Source organism: Bombus vosnesenskii, unplaced genomic scaffold (assembly GCF_011952255.1).
Source record: "Bombus vosnesenskii isolate JDL3184/JDL3185 unplaced genomic scaffold, Bvos_JDL3184-5_v1.1 scf7180000013301, whole genome shotgun sequence".
Taxonomy (NCBI): domain Eukaryota; kingdom Metazoa; phylum Arthropoda; class Insecta; order Hymenoptera; family Apidae; genus Bombus; species Bombus vosnesenskii.
Window position 1 is genome coordinate 452,950 of NW_022882950.1, and position 20,536 is coordinate 473,485.

Sequence of the window (20,536 nt, forward strand, 5' to 3'; positions counted from 1 at the left end):
AGCATCGATTAAACACTTAGCACCATGATCAAGAGTTTAAAATTCTCTTATTGTTCGCAATAAATAATTCTCGATATCTTCGAACATTAGAACAGTAAAACACTAGGGGTCTGTCCTTGATTTAAGAAATCCATCGTAAAATCTCAGACCTCGCTCGAATCCCTTCAGCCCCTTTCGTCGAACTATTTGTACTCCTTGGAGTTCGCTCGAATTTCCATGTAGCCGATAACCTTTAGGGTGCGAGGAAGCATGGGGGTAGATCGCTATCAGTGGAACGGGCCGATCGTCGGCTCGACTAACGAGCGAATCGTCGTGCCTGGAACGTCGTCACGCGACCTTCCTCCCCATCCTCTATATTGCCAACCCCTTTTCTTAAACGTATGCATGACTCTCGACCGAATCGGCCCTGTTAACATATAAATTGCCGCTTAACGGCGAGACAATCAGTCGCCGTGGAAGCCATGGCGCGAAGGTGACGATGGTCGGTTAAAGAGAAAGGATATCCAAAGACGAGAGAGTTTGAGTCACGTGACGAACGAGCAAAGGAGACGAAGACGGATCGTCGAAGAGGAGAACGAATAAACGTGGAGGGGGGAAGGGTTGAAACAACCGACAGACAGAGCCCGAACAACGAGAGGGACAAGCGTCTGGAAGCGGTAGGACAAGAAGAGAAATAACAAGAGGAGGAGGGTAGCTCGGGGGGTTGGGATTCAATTCAATTTCCTAAGAATCTCTTTAGTGTTTGAGATACAGCCAGCGAAAGGATGCGCGCCAGCCTGAAGGGGACGAAGACAGAAAGGTAGGACTAACTAAGAAACGGCGGAAAAGAAGGGGTGAAAACGAACCGAAAAGAGACGAACTGCCCTCTCTCCTACAGGTCCACGGTAACGGAACACAGGTAAAACGAGATAGAATCGTCGAAAATTCAATGGTAGAAAGAAACAACTGTGGAAGAGCGCAGAAAGAGAGGTGGCCACAGAGAGCGTGCGGAGGGTGAGAGCGTGTTGATATCGAGGGCGACGAAGAGGCGGATAGCGTACAGCGGAAGAAGAAGGAAGAAACCGAAAAGAGAAACTATCTTCCTTCTCTTTTCACTCTTCGTTGCTGGAATAGTGGAAGCGAGAAGAGGCAGCGAGGAAGGGTGACTAAGTGACCTAGGGTGCCAGGAGTGCAGGGGAGTAAGGATTCTGTGCGCGGGCGCGAGGCTGGCGCAAACTCTTCGTGCAGCATCCCTCGTCAGTTGCAAGTCAGGAACTGTCGCGTCCGCGTGGCGTGTGAGTGGCGAGAACGTTCGAGCGCGCTCGCGCCCCTCAGTGTCGCGGTGTATTTTTGTGCACGGATTTCTTCTGATTTCTGACAGTAACGTAGCCAATTGTTCGCGGAAACAGAAACCACGGAGTCAGAGTCGAGTGGACCCGATGACATTTGCCCGCGCGGCTCGCGTCCCTTGACACTGTTCGCCACGTTGCAATAACGGAGAACGGAAGTTGCGGAGAACATCCACATTGCCGATGATCGTCGTTCGAGGATCTACGAGCGCTACCAGGATCCCCAGAATGGATAAAGACGTTCGACGGAAGTGCGGGAAAGTGCGACGTGCCCTGTTCCAGCTGCTGCTGATAGTGGGGGGTAAGTTTCTTGGGGGGTGCGAAACCATTCGGGCATCAACGAGATTTTAACGAGACCAGTCAGTGACGAATTCTAAATGAAATGTACATGCAATGGATTTGACAATGATTCTCGATGGTCCCTGTAAGGAAAGTTCAATTTAAGCAAGTTGAAAGAGGAAAGTTAAAAACTATGCACGATCAGAGGGGGTAAATAACCCTTGGTTCGAAGTTGATCCTCGTCTGGAAGAAGCAACGTCGATTCTTGAAGTTGCGTTTGCAGATTTGGTTCGACCCCATCGTTCCGCAAGCAGAATCTGCTGATGCAGCAAAGAGCAAGGATTACTCGCGATCTTTCCCCAAAATGGGGGTAGTCTAACGTGGCTCTACAGCCTGCCAGCAATTGCATCGTTACCGTGACTTTTGTCCGCTCTTCCAAGATCTTACTAGGATTTCGAGTTTATGCTCCTTGGAACAATTAATACCAATAACGGTAACATTATCTAACCGGTGGTATTTAAAATTCTTCGATCAACTTTTGCTTTTATTCTTCGCCTTTTAGTCTAATTCTTTAGCTTTTCTTAACATAGCAATTTTGCCTTTCGAGGAACACATTTTATTCAACAGACATTTATAGTCCAATCTCTTTTATTGTCCCTTTGCAGTCTGGAAAAATCCCTCGAATATTTCCTCCAATTCGCTTTTAATACACCCTATCTTTGGGCATCTCGAATGTTGACCGAATTTTTCGTACATTTTCATCGGATTTCTCTGGTTTTAACGGGATCCTCTAGCCAGCAGTTGGTTTGCAGAATTTTCTGAATCGGCTCCTATTCGATCCATGGCTTTTCCAGTAGACTGATTCGAGTCTCGAGAACGAGACTGGATACGTACCTAGACAAATCGCGACGAACACGCGCCGGAATGTACACACACGCCGATTCTCGAGGCTCTTTCTACATGCAGACGAGTTTCCAAACACTCGTCTCGTGAAAGTTCGATATTGAAATTCAGTCCCGTCGCTTGCTTACTCGATGGAATGTAAATAATATTTCTCGCGACCGAACCGCGATTTCTCTCCGTGTCATTTTTATGGAGAATGGATGACTCAACGCTTCTTTCGAGGATGACGACCAGGATCGAGAATCGTTTACAGTATGTTTAAAGTTCGATTTTATGAGATCGATATGGAACAATATGAACCATATCTTTTTGTAGCTTCCAGAGATTCTCCACATTTTTCTTCTCGTGTTGTTTCACTTTTGCGTGGCACTTTTATGCAAATGACTTTATGAAGATAATTGAATATTTTTGGCATCGTGTTTGAAAGCTTTCGCGGTTGTGAATTTATTTGATCAACGCTAACTTCCTGATTAATGAATTATCATAATATATATAACAGATTGTTTTATAATATAGATAATACATGTACAACACTTCGTTAATTTCAATCTGCTAATCGTGCCAGTCTTTGTCTTTATTCCGTCACTTCCTTAACCCAGGTCAGGTTGTTAGAATGTGAAAGGTGACGAGATTGAATAAATCCACGCTCCCCTGTTCCAACACGGAAGCACACAACAACGACGTGTTTTATGCTTTCCTCGAACTTCTCTCAATGAAGAAATTGCTCCTTCCTCTGCCTTATCTATGCATACACCGCCGATGCTCCGATTCGTTCAACGTTCACTCCAAAAGAAAGCATAGACTTTAGATAGAGCACTTTGACTTTAATCTGGTAATTGCGGTTGCGCGTTGTCCCCATTGTCTCTTCTTTTATTTACAACTCTCTCCTTTCTTCCTCGTGGTTTTTCCTATTTCTTGTTGTCGTTCTTGCGAACAAAAGAAAGAAAGGAAGGAAGAAAGAATGGAAGATGAACGTAGAACGTAGAAACGGAGCTGTGCACGCGATACTCTTATTTCGTTTTCGGGGAGAAGCTATCCAACGTTCCTCAGCGCGAACGGAAGGCTGGCCCGGTTGTTTAAGGGGAAACTTCCCGAGTAAATTCTTAATTCAACGTGGCTGCGCGAGGCGCGCGTCTCGCCCGAGATCCCCGCTGTTCTAATTCAATTTCCTCGTTTTCTCCTTCGCCGTCACGCTCGAAAACGAACCGTCTCGAGCCGTGTGGAATAGAGAATCTAATTCGCCGATTGTGCAATCTCTTCGTGGATCCTTCGAAAGAATTGCTTCGAACAGGTCACGGTTTTCTGGTTATAAAATAAAAGCATTCTTTCATAGGCACTCGTTTTGATGGATTCTGATACCTGTCTTTTCTTCTTCGTTTCTTTTTATAAAAGTCACGCTGAATTATATCGGTGAAATTGATTGGATTTTGATGCGAAATATTTTGAAATTTCTTTCGTATGGAGCGTGGTTGATTTGAGATTTCTGACACTATGCCCAGTTAAATAGGATTTCTTGATAGCAATTGACGGGACGACGTGGAACATTTAAGTAAAAGATCTACGGGACATTTTACAGACGATGTTTGCGTTACCCGTAAAAACGCAATAAACGACGTGGACGCATTGCAAATGCAAAGCCATAAATAGCGTACCCACGACCATTAACTTTGCCATTTGGTGTTCGCTATTTGGCCAGAAATGATATTCATTTATTTTCAAACACAGAAATACAAATCGCTATGTGCTGCTCATAAAGAGAGCAGATTTTTCTAATCTATCTATATACGGTATATTTCAAAAGTGAAATATTTTCCATTCCAATTCATCCTAAATCACTATTCATCCAATCAATTAGTATTATGAAATAATAAAATTCTACAAAATAAATTTGAAATTATATCCTTAATAGAAATTCCCCGCATAAATCTGTGAGAATTCAACACAGTGAACAAAGGATCATGGAACAATTCATTCGATTTTGTCGAAAACATCTGCTGTCGAATTGTTCTTCATTGTTCTCCATTTCGACAAGCGTCTGCAGAGACGACAGTAAACGAAATTTCTTAATCTAACGACGTCAATTCGTAGCTGCTAATTGCATCCGACCGTTGGCCCCGGGTCCAAGCTTTCTTATTACTGCATTTGTTGCGAACAGGCCAAAGTTGGCTCGCGCCTCTGCTCAGCCAATTATTCTGAATTACTTGATCGAATTATCCGCTCGTCGGTTACATCGTTTAACGAGCCGCGCGACGAGAGCTCTGCGGTCGAAACGCCGACAACGAATTAATCGTCTTAGCGCGTGAACTTTCAACAATCTCGGTGCTTATAAATCGTCGATCTCTGGTCATAGATTATTAATTGAAAATAGTTTATGGCAAGTAGAAATCGAGCTAATATATCGGAGATAGATGGCGGTGCAAGGACGTTAACGGAGAAGAAAATTTGGAGAGGAAAATTTTATTTTTTCCTGCGACAGAATTAAGGCTCGAATTATTTTAGTTCGTAGCGTAAAATTCTGTAGAAACGTTTCTTCGTGGCAGATAGTGAAAATTGTATGGAACGATTGAAAATAAAATAGAAGACTAAATACTAATATTAAATAATACTAGAATCATACGTACTATAAATGAAGGTTAATAGTGCCAATTATATCGTCACAAATTCACGCTATAAATGTTACACGAAATACTTAAAACCTCAACTCAATTTGAAAACATCAAGACTTTAATACCTTGTGATTCGGGATCCCCATTTCGCATCCATCCTTCTCCATACCGCAAACAGAGCTCCTAAGATTCCGGCATAGCCTACACAGGAAGGGTTGTACTTCTCCTAACAAAGGTCAGAACTCGGTAGGCAGTGCGGTTTCTCTAGCGGAAACCGCGGAACTGGAGCACCAGGGTTAATGACCAGCTCGACGATATCGGAGATCTGGCAAGGAGAAGGAGAAAATCTGTTAGCGGACGTGGCCTAGTAATAATCATCCGGCAAGCGAGATGCATTGATTGCTAGGTTCGTGTACTTGATTCAGAGACTCGAGTGTCCACAAGCGGAAGGTCTATTCTACCGTCTTTTCGAGTCGTCTAGGATCAAACGATGGCGCAGTCACGAACGCGAAAGTAGACCAGGCGAAAGATTTGCTGGGAGCCATAGGGTATTCAGGATGCGCCTTCGTCGACGATACATTGTTTCCTTTTTGATTTCTCTTCCTTTATCTGTCTTCTTTCTATCCGCGCCTCTCTTCTTTCTTTTTCGTCTTCGTCGCTCCTTCGCTTTGAAATCGGAGCACGAAGGATGCAGAAACGAAGAACGAGGGGTGGAAAGTGGTAGGTCGGTATTCGCGCAGTTCGAAGACCTCATCGACTTCCACCCCCTTTTTCCGATTGTTCCACTCTCTCGTGTTTCAACGGTTGGTTCGTCATCTATCTGCTTTTGCTCTGTTCTCCCTCGAAAGAAGTCTTTCTACGTCGGTCTCGTTCGACGCACTAGGAAACGAGCAAGGATTCCCAGAGGCACGTTGGCCTCGGACATTCGATCCTACTTGCTGGTTTCACGGAAAACATGGACGAAGAAGAACGAGAGAGGAACGTAAGAGTGGGCAGAGAAAACCGACTCCAAGCGGGTTTTATTTCGTTTTCAACGGGTCGAACGATGTCTCCTTTTAGCGATTCTTTCATCTTCCGACCGTTTTGTAAACCCTTCGTGCTCCGTACCCGTTGTACGTGTCCGGAATTCCTTCGTTCCTATCCCCCTTTCAACCCTCTCACCCTTATCGGTCTGTACGAACGAAAGACGAGCTCCTTTCGAGGCTCGAGTTTTATCGCTCAGACTACTCGGTCGCTCGATGATTCATCGAGGACCAGATTTGCATATTCTACCCCGTTCCTTCGTTTCCCCGTGGTAGAACGTTCGAAGGATAGTCCGCGGATGACTATATTAAGTCAGCGACGCGTTGATTAATCACCTACCCCTTGGTTTGCCTAGAGATATGATGTTTCCAGGTCGAGGCTCACGTTCAAGCCGAACCTTGCGACCGGGTTTCGTTAATTAACGAGCCTCTGTACAACCCGGACGCTGATTAAGGGTAAAAACTGTACAAATTAGAAGCCTCTCTGATAATTACTAACCGCATCGACAAAACGAAATGGCCAAAGATTCTTGAAGCGAGATCCGCTAATTCGTCTAGATTTCGTTGCCTCTTGCCGTGATTTTTACGCGATTCTGTAGAATCGACCGTGGAATGCCTCTCTTTTGAATAATATATTTTGAGAGAAAAAGATAAATAAATATATAAAACGCAATTACATCGTTTCTGTTGTGTTCTTCTATTTTTCTTTCCCTGACGTTCCTCGTACGAAACTTGTCTCGCGCATTGACATTTCCATCGGTTACGAGACTCGCATGAATATTCAAGACGGGTGCAAGCTGCATCCAAGGAGAATGCGCCTTTCCGATGCAGTATGCAAACATAATACCATCGTACCCCGCCAGTGTCCTTCTTTCCTTAGCATTGCTTCCCTAGGAATTTAGGATTATTCTCTGTCCGATATCCTGACGTCTGATCTAATCTCAACGATCTTCCAACAATTCCATTTCCATTTTCATCAACACGCTTAATAATATACCGTGTCTTTCGGTTCGTTTATAGCAGTAGTCTGACCAGAGATCATCCTATTTTACTAGCTTGTTTCTCTACAACAGCTTCCGGGGTATGTGTACAGCCGTGTTGTCTGACCAGTTGTCGTCTTGTTCTACTTGATCGTTCATAGCATAGTCCTGTACTACTTGCTTGTTACTTTATGTTGATCGTAGATTTTATACAGAATGTAGCATTAGTGTCTGTCCTGTGATGCAACTACTTGCTGGTTACTCCACAGTTGCTTCTATGTAGGTTTCATGTAGGATTACTGTCCGACCATTGATTGCTCTGTACTACTTAGTGGTTGTTCAACGATAACTTTTACGAGATCGTATATAGGACTATTATCTGATCAGCAATCGTTTTATTCTATTTGCTGTTTACTTCACACTCGCTTCCTCCCACCGCTCGAAGAGCAGTAAATAATGTTAGTGATAGTAAAGCGTCGATAAATGTTAACTCGAAGCAATCAAACATTTCTAGAAATTAACGTAATCAGCGCCAACAATGTACCGTTTTCCTATCCATCTCTCTAGCCACTTCGCACTCATTTTAATCGAAGCACGGTGACACGAAGGGACAAAAGATCAAAAAGTACATGCGATCCATCCCCATGATACAAATGTTTGATTTTTTATAAATAGATACCAGAAGATATAGTGTAATGTCGAAAGGAACTTCGTAGAAAATTACATCAATTAGTAAAGTAGTTTCGTAACAGAGAAGATTAGCAGTACAGAAGTAGTATCACTGTAAAATCGTCGAAAACTAATTCGAAATTGTGACAAGGTGAAACAAAGCGGATATAAAATACGAGAATTAGGTGGAGGGACCATCGCAAGCCGCATACAAACCAACGGAAGGTAACGAACGAGAAATAGGCCGATAACGAGACTCGATCGAGGTATTGTACAACGAAAGGTGGAAGAGAAGGGGTAGTATCGTCGACGATGGTACCGGGGTGTTTCCTTTACCGCGTTACTAGTCCGGAATCGGAGCTCGTTACGAGCCCTCCTCAGGGCAAGGACGAGATTTTCATTGTAATAGAGGAAGAAGCGATCGCGGATTTTACTCGTTTCTTTATTCATCGCTCAAATTGTTCACCTCGACTAGTAGAGTCGTGGCCGCGAGCAGAAGAGGAAGAAGGCAAACTGGAGACTAACGAAGAAGTCAATTAGTTTGTTACACCAGTCGTGCACGATTTTATACCGATCGGAGTGAAGGAATTGCCACCCCATTTCGCTTCTTCTGGTTTGCTTTGAAATTTTAGAATTGTTGAGGAAAAATTTAATTTATGGGAGAACGTTTCCTTGTCTATGACAGACATTTTATTAAAGAATTCGATATTGTTGGAAACTGTTATCTATTAATGGAACTCGTATCGCAATTAGGTTACGTTTCAATTGTATTTTTTTGTTGTCTTACAATAAAAGGCAAGTTCCTTTTTTCCTGATTTAACGCGAGTTTCCCCAATATGTTGTATCTATTGGTAATAACTCGACACAAGGTATACAAGCAAAGATTTCGGAAGAAAAGGATCGATGAAAGAATCTTGGTAAAATTTTCTTGCTTCTTCTAAGTGGAACAATTTGCCGAAGCTTCGTCAACTGAAAAGAGAGCTAGTTTACTCGAACTGAGCAAACGAGGTGTCCGGGGTGTCACGATCTCCAACAAAGTTCTGGTATCAGAGGTACTTTTTCTGGTACAGTCGTGCGAACGGACTAGGTTGCTTATCGATGGACACGTGTATATCACGGCTCGTTTTAAGAAACGAATGCCAGTCGCGTGAGTCGAAAAGGAACCGATTCTCCTTCCTATCACCGATCGATTCGTAAACATCCCTCTACCTCTCTTCCACCAACAAGCACGTCTCTGTCCTCTTTGAATGATTTCTTACTAGGACGAAACGAAAAAAATCACAACTAAGCGGATTGTCCTTTGATTACGGAAAAAATATTGCCTCTAGATCAAGAAAGTTAATTTCTCTCGAATATTTTATCGAAATACCGTAAGGGTTTCTTTCGAAACGAAAGAACAATTCGATAGATCTCACCAAAATTTCTAACGCCTCGATAAATTTATCGATGGAATTCAAATTTTAACAGCTTAAATGTCGCTATAAAACGCGACGTTGCGTATCGGAAGTCACGAATAGCACAAACCAATTTTCCCTCTACATTTCGTTCCTCTCTGTTCGCGATACGATCGTTTCGCGAAGATTCATTCTAACGGAGTACGTAGAAGACGAGAGACAAACGTACGTGACGATTTTTCGGAAACGTCGTTCGCAAACAATTCGATGCAAATCAAAGCGAACATTTCTACAAGAAAAAGAAAGGAAAATAGAAAAAGAGAGAATAAGTCTACGTGACAATTTTTTAAACGTTCCACGGTAGAACAACCCTCGAGAGAGTAAACAGCTTCCCCACCCCTCTCCAAGAGCGAGAATTCCGCGGAATTTGCAAAAACTCAACGCGAGGAAGCTTCGCGTTTCCTATGCCAGTCGAGTCCATCTATCATGGCCTGTATGAATTCCTGTAACGTACCCTGGTTTCGCATACACGTTTCTAAAACTACCCTCCAGCGGCGTATATTTTCAAAATGGTAAATCGCTGCACTCGTTCACGACGATGGTTTGCGACGCCTAAGAAGCTTCCGTGCGCTCGAGTCTCGTCCTTCTTACGTTTTGTTTGTTATATACCGATCGCTTGCTCGACGTTCGATTTCGTAGGATGACTGGTTTCCAAGTACCACGAGCAACCCTCCTTCCACGTCTGATCTTGATTTGTCGCCATTCGGTCGCGTAATACGTGCAGAAGCACGCAATCCGATCTGGCCGCTAGGCCGATAACAGGCGTAAGAGACGCGTATAAATTTGTAGACAAGCTTACAGCCCCTTCGTATATACTTTGGAGGGGGAGAATCAGGTGTGTAGATTTTCTATCGCGACTTAAAGCTTATTAGAGAGTACATTATCGTCGATCTACCGCATTTGTGCAACTGAGAAGATTTTATAAGAGAAATGGGAGCAAGGGTGTTTCTTTTTCTTCTTTTATAGGAGGAATTTTCAATTTTGGAGAACGGGTATTCGAATTTTTTCACGGAGAGGGTTGACCGACACGAATAGCGTTTTCCAATTTCAGAAGGTGCCAATTCAAATTTTCTGGAAAAGAGATTTCATCGATAGGGAATTTTCTAGCTGCTGTAGAAGGAAATTTGAACTTTTTTGTGGCAAGTGGTAATCAATGAACGATGTGTTTATACTTTCTGAAGGGTGAAATTCGAATTTTCCGTGGAGAGGATTGATCGATGAATGATGCTTTTTCATTTTTAAAAGCGGAAATTCGAATTTTTTCCATGCAGAAGATTAATCGATAAAAGTGATGATAACGTTTTCGTTGTTCGCCTGACACGTCCCAAGAGCGAAAACGAGGACAGGCTACATAAGTAAGAAACAATTTAGAAATTCGAAACACCATAATTCAAATGCCAGCTAATTTTCTAGCGAGCAAAGGCAGTGCTCATTACGCTAATGAGACTTCCATACCGTATTCCTTCTTACTGATATTTATACTACAGAGACTGTATATCTCTAGAAAACATAAATTTCCTACGACAATCTGTCTCGTTCTTTCTATAATTACTTTTTAATTTCTACGAACAATTGCATACCGTTTAATCCAATTAATTTCATATGCAATTACCAATAACAAATATATTAATTTTTCTTTATTCCTTCTTTATTCGTACTATCGCAACTCCTCCACGGTATCCACAGATCTCTTCCAAGTACTAACTACGGTAAGTTCATCTCTTTGGGCAATCGTAGGAAAAAACAGGACTGGGAACGAGTCCAATTAAAGCTCTAGCAACTCCCTCGCTAATTATCAACATAACGAAGCGAAGCGAGTTGCCTCTTTTTTCCCTTCTATTAAATCGAGTCAGTGTACGATTCGACTTTAATGTAAAACCCGTCTTATCCTCTTCTCCATGTTTCAATATGTCGTTCCGAATTAAGGATCGACGCGATTCTCTCCGCAATCTGCTCGCTTGTTTACCGTCACGCATTTTGCGGATACCTTCGGTGTTCCACGATTCCGATTCGACCAGAAGTGTTGAGCAAAGACGACGTCGACGTTCGTTTCTATTTGTTCCGTCGACTCATGGGCGACGCGCTAGAGAAACGGGAACCTGTTTAAACCGGAATCTTCTCCAAGTTTTACCGGAAAATGCTTCTGTCGACTGTGTTTCGTTTCTCTCAAGGTTGGATTAAAAATGTACTCTTTTCGAAGAAGAAAGACAAACTAAAGAAAAAAGAGTAAAAAGAAGATTGAGTCGGATGTCGATGGTTGATGAATTGCAAAGTTAAAAGTATAACGTTCAAGAAATGTTGTTCGCTCGTCGAAGCGGTTCGATCGTTAACAATTGAACGAATATTTCTTGAACGAAACACTAAACGCTTTTTTACGTTATCCGAATTGTAGACGATTGACTAATCAATTCGCTTTTGCACCGTTGTATTTCGATGACATGGTGAACGGTGTATTTTGAATTTTTCTAATTTTTCGAACTCGTCCATTAGTAGGTCGACGGTTTAAAGAGAGGCGTGTTTCGTAATTAATTAACGGTCACCGGTTTGCGTATGATTCAACCAGTGTCGGAACTCAATTAAAGCGAATTATTCATTCATTATCCAGCGTGTTTCCTAAGCTGATTCGTTACACAACAAGCGTTATCATGGAGAGAGAAACTACCCCCCGTGTTCCATTTCGAGCCTCCATTTCTCAACGTGTTGCGAGCGAAATTTTGCGTGTCATCGAGGATGGCTGGTTGTTTCCGACGGCGGAGAGTTCATGCTAGTTTTCGTTAAATGATAATATGTTACACGGTGGTACCGTTGCCTTGGGATATACATATATATTTCCGCTGGAATCGCGCACACAGAATCGCAACGTATTCGAACACTTTTACGAATTACGTATGTGAAATATTATGTACATTGTACGAAGCATTTCGAAAGTTCATCAACCAACATTCGACTATGATAATTATACTGATGAAGTTTGACAGAAAATTCTATGGAAATTAAGAGGCGTTTAATACGCACATAATATTTTCTAGAGATAGCAAGAGTATTCGATCAGTCAATTATCGATTATATGGATAAATCTCGTGGGATATTAAATGTTTTAACGCTTTCCTGAGTCACTGTATGTTACGTGTGACTTCATTTTGATCTTGCTACGTCGAATCTTTTCCGCCTCTCAATTCTTACAACATCGTATGTACTTGTTTTGTCGTGAAGAGTTTCTTTGAAGAAGAAATATTTCTCGATTGCTTTACGAAGAGAAAGTTTTCTCCTTTGAATGACGGTGTATCTTGACTATGTTCTGAGGGAAATAGGTATCAGAAATTGTAACAAGAAAATATGATGCGCACGACAACAGAAGAAGAGAAATGTTTATCGATAAGAGAAGGAAAAGGGAGAAGCCGCGGTGCAAGTAGTAGTGGAACGTATCGTGTCAGGCACAGGTTGATATTTCTTAAAAAAAAACAAGAGATACAAAAAGTTTTCAATCCCATGCTTTTTTTATATATACAGCGTAGAAAAAAGAAAAGAGAAAAATTGTAGATAGATGTCACGTTGGATATGTATCGGTGTAATACGGAATCACATCTCAATTAACAAGAAATTAGCTACGATTATTACGCGATTAATGGTGTAATTAATTGAATCAGAGTAGCAATAAACCACTCATGGCTATTAAACCTGAATTACCGAGTTATGATCATTAGAAACCAATTATGGACGATCAGCGTGTTCGCTGATTAGTTCATTAACTTATTTCATCGTTATGCCTATATTCGACATTTTAAAAAGGAGATAAATTGTAGCAGTTTTTCCTCCATTGCTAACTTTGGTTTCCTTTAAAAAGTCAATAAGATTACCGTTGTCTTCATCGAAATTCAAGTTCGTCGAACTTGAAATGACCGCGATGGGTTCTACATTTCGAGCAAAAAATTGAATTCTTTACGCGTGCCTATAAAAATACGAATTTGCATAGAGAAACACGCTCTGATCCTCTGTAAAAATTCAGAAAAAGCTTTAGCCCCGAGGAAGATTCGCATTCCGCGGGTCACGGTGAAATAAACGATCATCATTTCGAAATTTGGCACGACACAATTGCTGGCGCGGAAATTCGTAGAAGCCGGTCGAACCGGGGAACGTCAATCGGCCGAATTCGATTGAATTCATTCGCGGGAATTGAGAGGAGCAACGCTCGTACCAGAGTCGATTATTGCGAACGAGCATGGTCAGGCCGTTTTGCGGCACCCCCTGCGGTTTTCATATTAATTCTCTTTTTCCGGTATCGGGGAGAAACGTTTCTTTTTTTTTTTTTTTTTTATTCTCGTTGGTTCATCGAAGAGGAACGGGAACGCGACGGTAATTCGACTATAGCGAGCGCGTAGTATCGCGAGTCGGATGAGCGTTTTCGATTTTTGCGCCAGGTGTCCTTCCGTTCCTCGTTTCCGAACGATTTCATTGTTCCAGGTGAATTCGATCGATTCTGCTGGATCATAAAAGGTATCGGAGGCTTTTACATTGAACGGAATGGAATTCACGCTCCTTTTTGTCATTTAAAATGCTGAATTAAAATTGTAGGCCACTTCTTTCCTTTACTTTCCTCCTCTTCTCCTCTCCTTTTCGTGTTTCCTTTCACATTGATCTTTGATAAATAATCTAATCTTCGATAAATCTAAAATCTTCAAAAAGATACGCGATATTTGAAACAGAGTAAAAATCACACGAAAAATATGCATGCAAATTTCTCAGTTCAAAGGAGAAAATCTTCTCGAAATAACCAAGGATGTAAGAGGAGATGATGCTGATATCTGAAAGGATCTCTGTAGAAAAGAGAAATTTAAAGAGAGGCAGTTGCGTATGTAATTCCTTAAACGACCCACATATCGGTTCCCTCGAAACCAGTCACGAACTGTTCCGCAAATGTTTCCAACGTTTGGAGAATTTTCGTAAGAGACAATTTCGAATCAAGTGGATGTTTTTATCGTCGGAAAAGAGCCACCGGAGATTTCCTTTGCAGATTCTTTTTTAAACACGTCTACGTCCACGGGGACGTTCCCTCTTTACATGGTTTTTAATTTCATTCGCGTCGAGCATTTTAGAAAGGTTTCTCACAAAGGCTAGCGAGACTCTGTTGCTGTGGGAACGTTATTCTTTCAACGCAACGACGACTTATTACTACGATGAGTTTTTTTCGCGTTTGAGAGGTTTTTAGCTCTTTGAACTCCTTAGAAAAGGGGGAAAAGGTAACAGAGACAATGAATGATATTCCCTACTAGAACGACGCATATATGACATTTCAGAATCCTATCACTCTCTCTCTCTCTCTTTCTTTTTTTCTTTCTTTATATCTACCTCCCCCTTCTATTTCGAGCGTTGGAAAATTGAAGTTGCAACGAGATGGAACCGATTGCTTTCTTCGATCAATTCACCATCGGTTTTTGCTGGATTATGTTAGCGTAATCTTCTCGATATCTATTCACGCATAAAACCACTTCAATCTGGACACGGAAAATTGCGAAATGAGAAGATACCGAGCGCTGGTGAAATTTCTGAGAGATTCTTCGCGAGATGAACGGAAAAAAGTAGAAACGAAGAAGCTGAAGTAATTTAGCATGGATCTTTAATAGAGTGTGGCGGTTTTGTCAATGGAAATTATACTTCGCGGACACCAGCAACGAAAAAGTGGAAACAGTATGGCCTACGCGACCATTTTCTGGCTCTGTGAACCGCAAAAATGTCGTGAATTCGTCGGGTCGCGAGCTGGACGATGCGCGTGCCTGGTCACGCTCGGTCGAGTGGAACCGAAACCGGAACCTATTTGGAGAATTACATCCGGAAGCGTTTCCCGTCTCTCCGTGCTGTCTTACCGACTTATTTATGTGGCCGTCTTTTCCTTAGATTCCACGGTTTCTTTTCGTTTGCTCTCTCCTTTGCTTCGCTTCGCTTTCCTCCCTTCGCTGTGGCAATCGATGGGCAAAAAGCTGGATTTCGTTTCTCGTTTGGCTTGTGGGAAAAGCGTTTGCCTTTGCTCTTTGGCGTTTAGACTTCATTTCTGAATTATTTATTTTATTCATCTCCTATTCCTTGCAGCTTCATAATTGATGTGTTCTAATAAATAGTTTAATATTAACGCACGCAAGGAACGAAAATTGTAGTTTTTAATGAATTCTGGAACTTTTTAACGAGTTCTGAATATTGTTAAGATACTCGACATCTTTTATTTAAGTGTAGTCGTAACTGGTAATCGAAGCAGCAATATTTCTTCGAATATTTTACTGAATTAATATTTGTTAAATATTTGGCCAATATTCCTTAGTATATATCCTGTTAAATCAATATTTCTCAAACTATCGTATTAAATTAGTATCTCTTATCGTTAGAATATTTCATTTTATAAATGTACACAATACCGTAAAAGTATCCTAACAAGCCCATTCACTTTCTTCCACGAACGATGTTCAAAACTCACCTTAAGAACGACCCTAAATTTCCAACCTTTAATATCCTCTATTTCCAAATTCCTGTAACAACCAGGAAACAGCGATAACTAGGGGAAATCAGCAAAATCAGCATCTCGATCACTCCTTTCATTTTCCTTCAGAGAGTCGCGCAGGAAACCAGAATCAACGGAAGAAAGCAAAATTATTCCTCCGATAACACCGAGACACCGTAATCCACGACAATGAAGTCAAATAAGAGGAATAAAATAGGAAAAATCACAGGTATGAAACCAAACGTTGATGGTATTGCAGAGTTAAAAAAAAAAGAAAAAGAAAAGAAAATTCGAGCAGAGTTAAAAATTACGAGGAATTCCACCATTAAAAAGCGCCACCGATCTGATTCCGCTTCTCAATTTTCCGGCTGTGTCTCGCAGCGACACAATGGCGGGCGCGCGACGACAACCGTTCGTAGAATGTTTACAATAATCTGAAGGAAGAATCTGCGGGGGCCATCTATAGAAATACAAGAGAAGGGAAATGTCGCAGTACGGAGGGACGGGGTGGCACGTGGATTGTTGGATGGCTCCATTTTCCATTGTTCCCGTTCGGAGAACGCGCTGAGATCGCGCGTTTCTTACATTGCAAGCCTGCAGCTTTTATAACGGTTGCACCCGTAGCGCGCGCGACCGAAGAAAGACCCGACGATAAAAGAGCCGTTAAGCCTTCGGGAGGAAGAGAAACAATGGGACAGCAGAAGGGATGAGGGGCAGAGACCCGGTGTCCAGGCAAAATCGAGAGAGAACAACGGATCCACCAGGAAACTTCGGTTCGTTCCTCGAGTCTGGCGTGGAATGGCGCGCGAAAAAAACTTGTTGCTATTTCCTGCTGAAATTGGGGGCTGATATGGTGTTGCATCGATATTGTTGGCCATTCTGATCATTAAAGTAACTTCTCTTGGTGCTTGAGAATGTTTCGTGAACTCTGCGAGTGAGAGACGAGGATGGAAGAATAAGAAAGTCGTAGTTTGTGTGCTCGCGTTTGGTTTGACGCGATTGCTTCGTGGTTGAGAAAAATTATGTCTCATATATACGCATACGAAACGAAAGAATAGAAAAAATTATATAAAATTAGGGAATAAAGTAGCTGGGTGTAAAATATATTGTGGAAAAGTCGGTGAATTACGAATTTGTAACTTGATCAAGAATTTAGTATTTGATGACGATATCAGCAAAATACTTCAACGTGGTATTTTCAGTGGGATTTCTTAGAATGTCTGACGAGCGAAGAAGCGATGTTTTAAGCCGGCGAATAAGAGCAGGATATAGAATAGAGAAACAGACGAGACAGGATACGGAGTGTACGAAAAATACAAGGATATAGAGACGGAGAAAGCCAGAAAGGGGAGACTCACCTTGGAGTCGAAAGTTTTTCAGCCAGCTGCGAGAGCCGTTTGGCTATTACCGAGGATCACATACTTCTTTCACTGCATTCTACTCCTATTTCTTGCCAGAAATGGTGGCGCTATATCACTATTTCTACGAAATCACCGTTTTCCAACAAAACTTTCCCCAATGTTCAAGCGAATTAAAAATTTACATGGAGGAACAAAAAATTGATTATATAAAATGTATTTTTTTTCCAAATTTTCTGTAACCTTGATTCTTCTGAATTCTTTGAGATATTTCTGACCGAATTTCGATCTTCTACTCTTAGGAAATTTCTTGAGATTGCGAAGAATACGAGAAAGTCGTTATCCGCATACGCGATTTCTTATTTCAGTTCCTCTTTTCAGAATCAGTCAGCATACTGCGTGATTTGTACTCCGAGAGTTATTTTCTCTAGAATGAATTTAACATTTTTTTTTGAAGTGCTTATGTTCAAGTTACGGTTATATTAGAATTTTCCTTGTCGACGAATTATCATTTATATTTCCATAGCACAGGGGCCTGGATTTTCTATGGATTCACTGAAAAAGAAGGAGGTACTGCTAAATGTTCTTCGGCGTGTTTAGGGGCAGCCGCGTAAGCTACAGAGTGGAAAATGTAAGCGGATCATTGTGAATTTGTTGAAACGGTGGGAAGTGGTGTAGTAGACAATGCAGCCGCTTTTCTTCTTAAGCGAGTTATTTTAATTGAGTAGAAAAGACGAAGGCTCCAGTTCTCCCTATTCATTACCGATCTACTAGAACTTTAATTTTTTACACTCTTCATCCTCTTCGTTTACCACGAATGTACTACGATCTAACCAAATTCATCTCGGCTTTGCATAACTTCAAAATTCTACAAAGGTTTCTTGAAAATAATCCCTAAAAGACAGTTTGCGCATCATAATAAACTAACGACTGACAGAAGCGAGGTCGCTGTTAAAATACTAATTTTTTCTTTCTATTCATCCAACAAGTATTTTCTCGCGTTGAGATAAACCGTTTAATCAACTACACCTATTATTTTCCCTAGCACACAAATACAAACTTGCTAAAATTCGAGAAATCCGATTTATCTTTCTCGAGAAACAACCGCGCGTTATCCGGCGCGCGATTGATAACACGCAAACAGTCTCAGCAAAAATACGGACACAAGGATAAGAAGATCCACCCTCTGGAAGCCGGAGTTGCTCCGTAGGAGTTATCCGTGGCAAAACGATAAGGAGTGGCGCTCGAACTCGGTAGAGGGGGTGTAGTTCGAGGCATGCAGCTTCCGCTCGCAATAATAAATGTTATCACCGCGCGGCACGAGGGTTGCAGCTGCAGAAGAAACCAGCTGTTTCAGTTCGTGACGATAAATAGGGTGATTCCTTTCGGACCGGGGAATTTATTCCGGGTCGCAGTGGTAGCCAGTAGGTACTTTTAACAAAATAATGCTCTTAGGCTGGGGCAACAAATTCTCGAGGGTGAAACCCGGGGATGATACGTGGACGAGCCGATGTCGTAGAAGGAACGGGGTAGTTGGGCGTCGGAGACGGGGATGGCAACGTCTCCTGCTACACCAGCGGGCCACATTTAAAAGTATAATTTTAAAATGGCGTCGGGAACACACGAAGTGGCTCATAAGCATAATTTATGCGCTCGTTTCACCTTGCTCCCACCTCTTCCAGCCACCTTCTTTCCCTTCCTCTTTGCAATGTCGAGTGTCTCATTGTTTCTCCAGGCCACTTTTAATAAAGGATTCACCCTCTCCCCTCTCCGCGACGACGAATCCCGGGGGTAGGTTTTTTTGTTTTCCGTAGCACCCTGACAGCCAGCAGTCTCTTAGCGTTCCTTTGAATTCGTTTATCCCGCGACTTTCTTCTCCGTCGTCGAGAAACACTTCCTTTCCTCTTTCTGTTCCGAAATAGAATCGATTTTTAAAGATGGATCTGCTGTATGCAAGCTCGAACGTTACAGAATATTAGAGGGAAGTGGGGAGAAGGTACGAAGCTCGGTATTATTCCTCGGAAAAAATTAAACGAGTCTTTAACGAGCGTAATCAATTGGTACGATCGAGTTAATCGATACGACAATTACGTCAATTTCTGCGCCGTTAACCGCACCTACGCTATTTCTATCTCTTATTTCCGCTGGCTTTCACCGGCAAAGCTTGCAAGCGGTAGTAGAACGAGAAAGAACAGAGGAATGTAGTAAAGGCAAACGTAAATAATCAACAGCGAGAACGTTGGGCGAGCGTTATCCGGAAATAGGGGTGAATTTTCGTTGCGTCTCTTTCTCTCTTCTCCATGCGTTTTACCGTGAAACTAGGCGTCGTTTAATAAGTAGCTAATTGTGAAAACGCAGCCGCATTCTCTTTGTCCCGTTTTCGACTGACGGAACGCATTTGAACATTAGAAAGAGCGAGATAAGAGGGTGAAAAAGAGAGCGACGGAGAAAGTGAATTCGCGTGGAATTGTGGAGGAGTTAATTAATTATTCACGGCCAATTTTCCGTTGCTTTGACGCGGCTCGCCGCATTGACACACTGAAGCTCGACGTAGCTAGACATGGGAAGTTCGGGAATTAACTCGGAAACTCGACGAAGAAACGCGGAACCCCTTCTGTCGAACCCTCGGGATGCAGAGTTTTGGAAACGATGGTCCGGTTGACAGCGTATCGAGGAATCGTTCTCTGTTTCTCTTTCACCGAACGAACGTTCCCTGTTTCCAAGTTCCTGAAGACTACTTTGACGAAACTGCGTGGCTTAGGGGATGATGAATAGGGGTTGGAGATGATTCGCTGGTGAATAAGGAAGCAGGATTATTTGGGTGAGACGCAGCATATAGTTTCTTGTTTCTTGTAAGATATTAGTATAATTCATCATATACCGTAGTGTATTATCACTATAATCTTCTCCAAATTCAATTTAACTCCAACTCGTATCGTAATTTCTGTTTTAATTTACCCTACAATTTATATCGTAGCTTTCTGCGTGAAATTGTAAATGTATTGTACATTTTATATGAAATTACCTAGACGATAAGTATACACGGCGAAGAAGAATTTTCGTGAAAATAACCATCACGATCATTCTATTTAAAATCTCACTATAATATCTAAAACTGATACCACTCGATGCTGAAACGCACGGTATAGCTTTACAGCTGCTACAAATGCGAATACAACATAATATCAGCTTCCGTAGATCCGGAAACAAGAAACAGAAATAGTAGCTCGTACTGCGTAACGTTTACCGAGACAAAACAAGCTGGAGAACTGGGTTTTCGCGCGAGATTCGATTGTCAGAGGAGTCAGTGTAGTGCCAGCTAGTACTGAACAAACGAAAATTGAAATTGGCGCTGGATGGAAACGTCACGCGAGTCGCGCGTGAGCATTATGGCGAGCAGTTTTCCTTACTGGAAATAATATTACCCTCGGGCGTTAATAATTCCCCCGT

General features: G+C 42.0%; 1 protein-coding gene across 1 annotated transcript in view; it reads left to right on the plus strand.

The window, feature by feature from the left end:
- Window positions 1-1,225: 1,225 nt before the first annotated feature.
- Window positions 1,226-20,536, plus strand: part of LOC117233943 — a 135,599-nt gene continuing 116,288 nt past the window's right edge. The window contains exon 1 of the mRNA XM_033494683.1: window positions 1,226-1,629. Coding sequence (XP_033350574.1) covers window positions 1,512-1,629 — 118 coding nt within the window. The 5' untranslated portion in view covers window positions 1,226-1,511. The remainder of the gene's footprint in view (window positions 1,630-20,536) is intronic.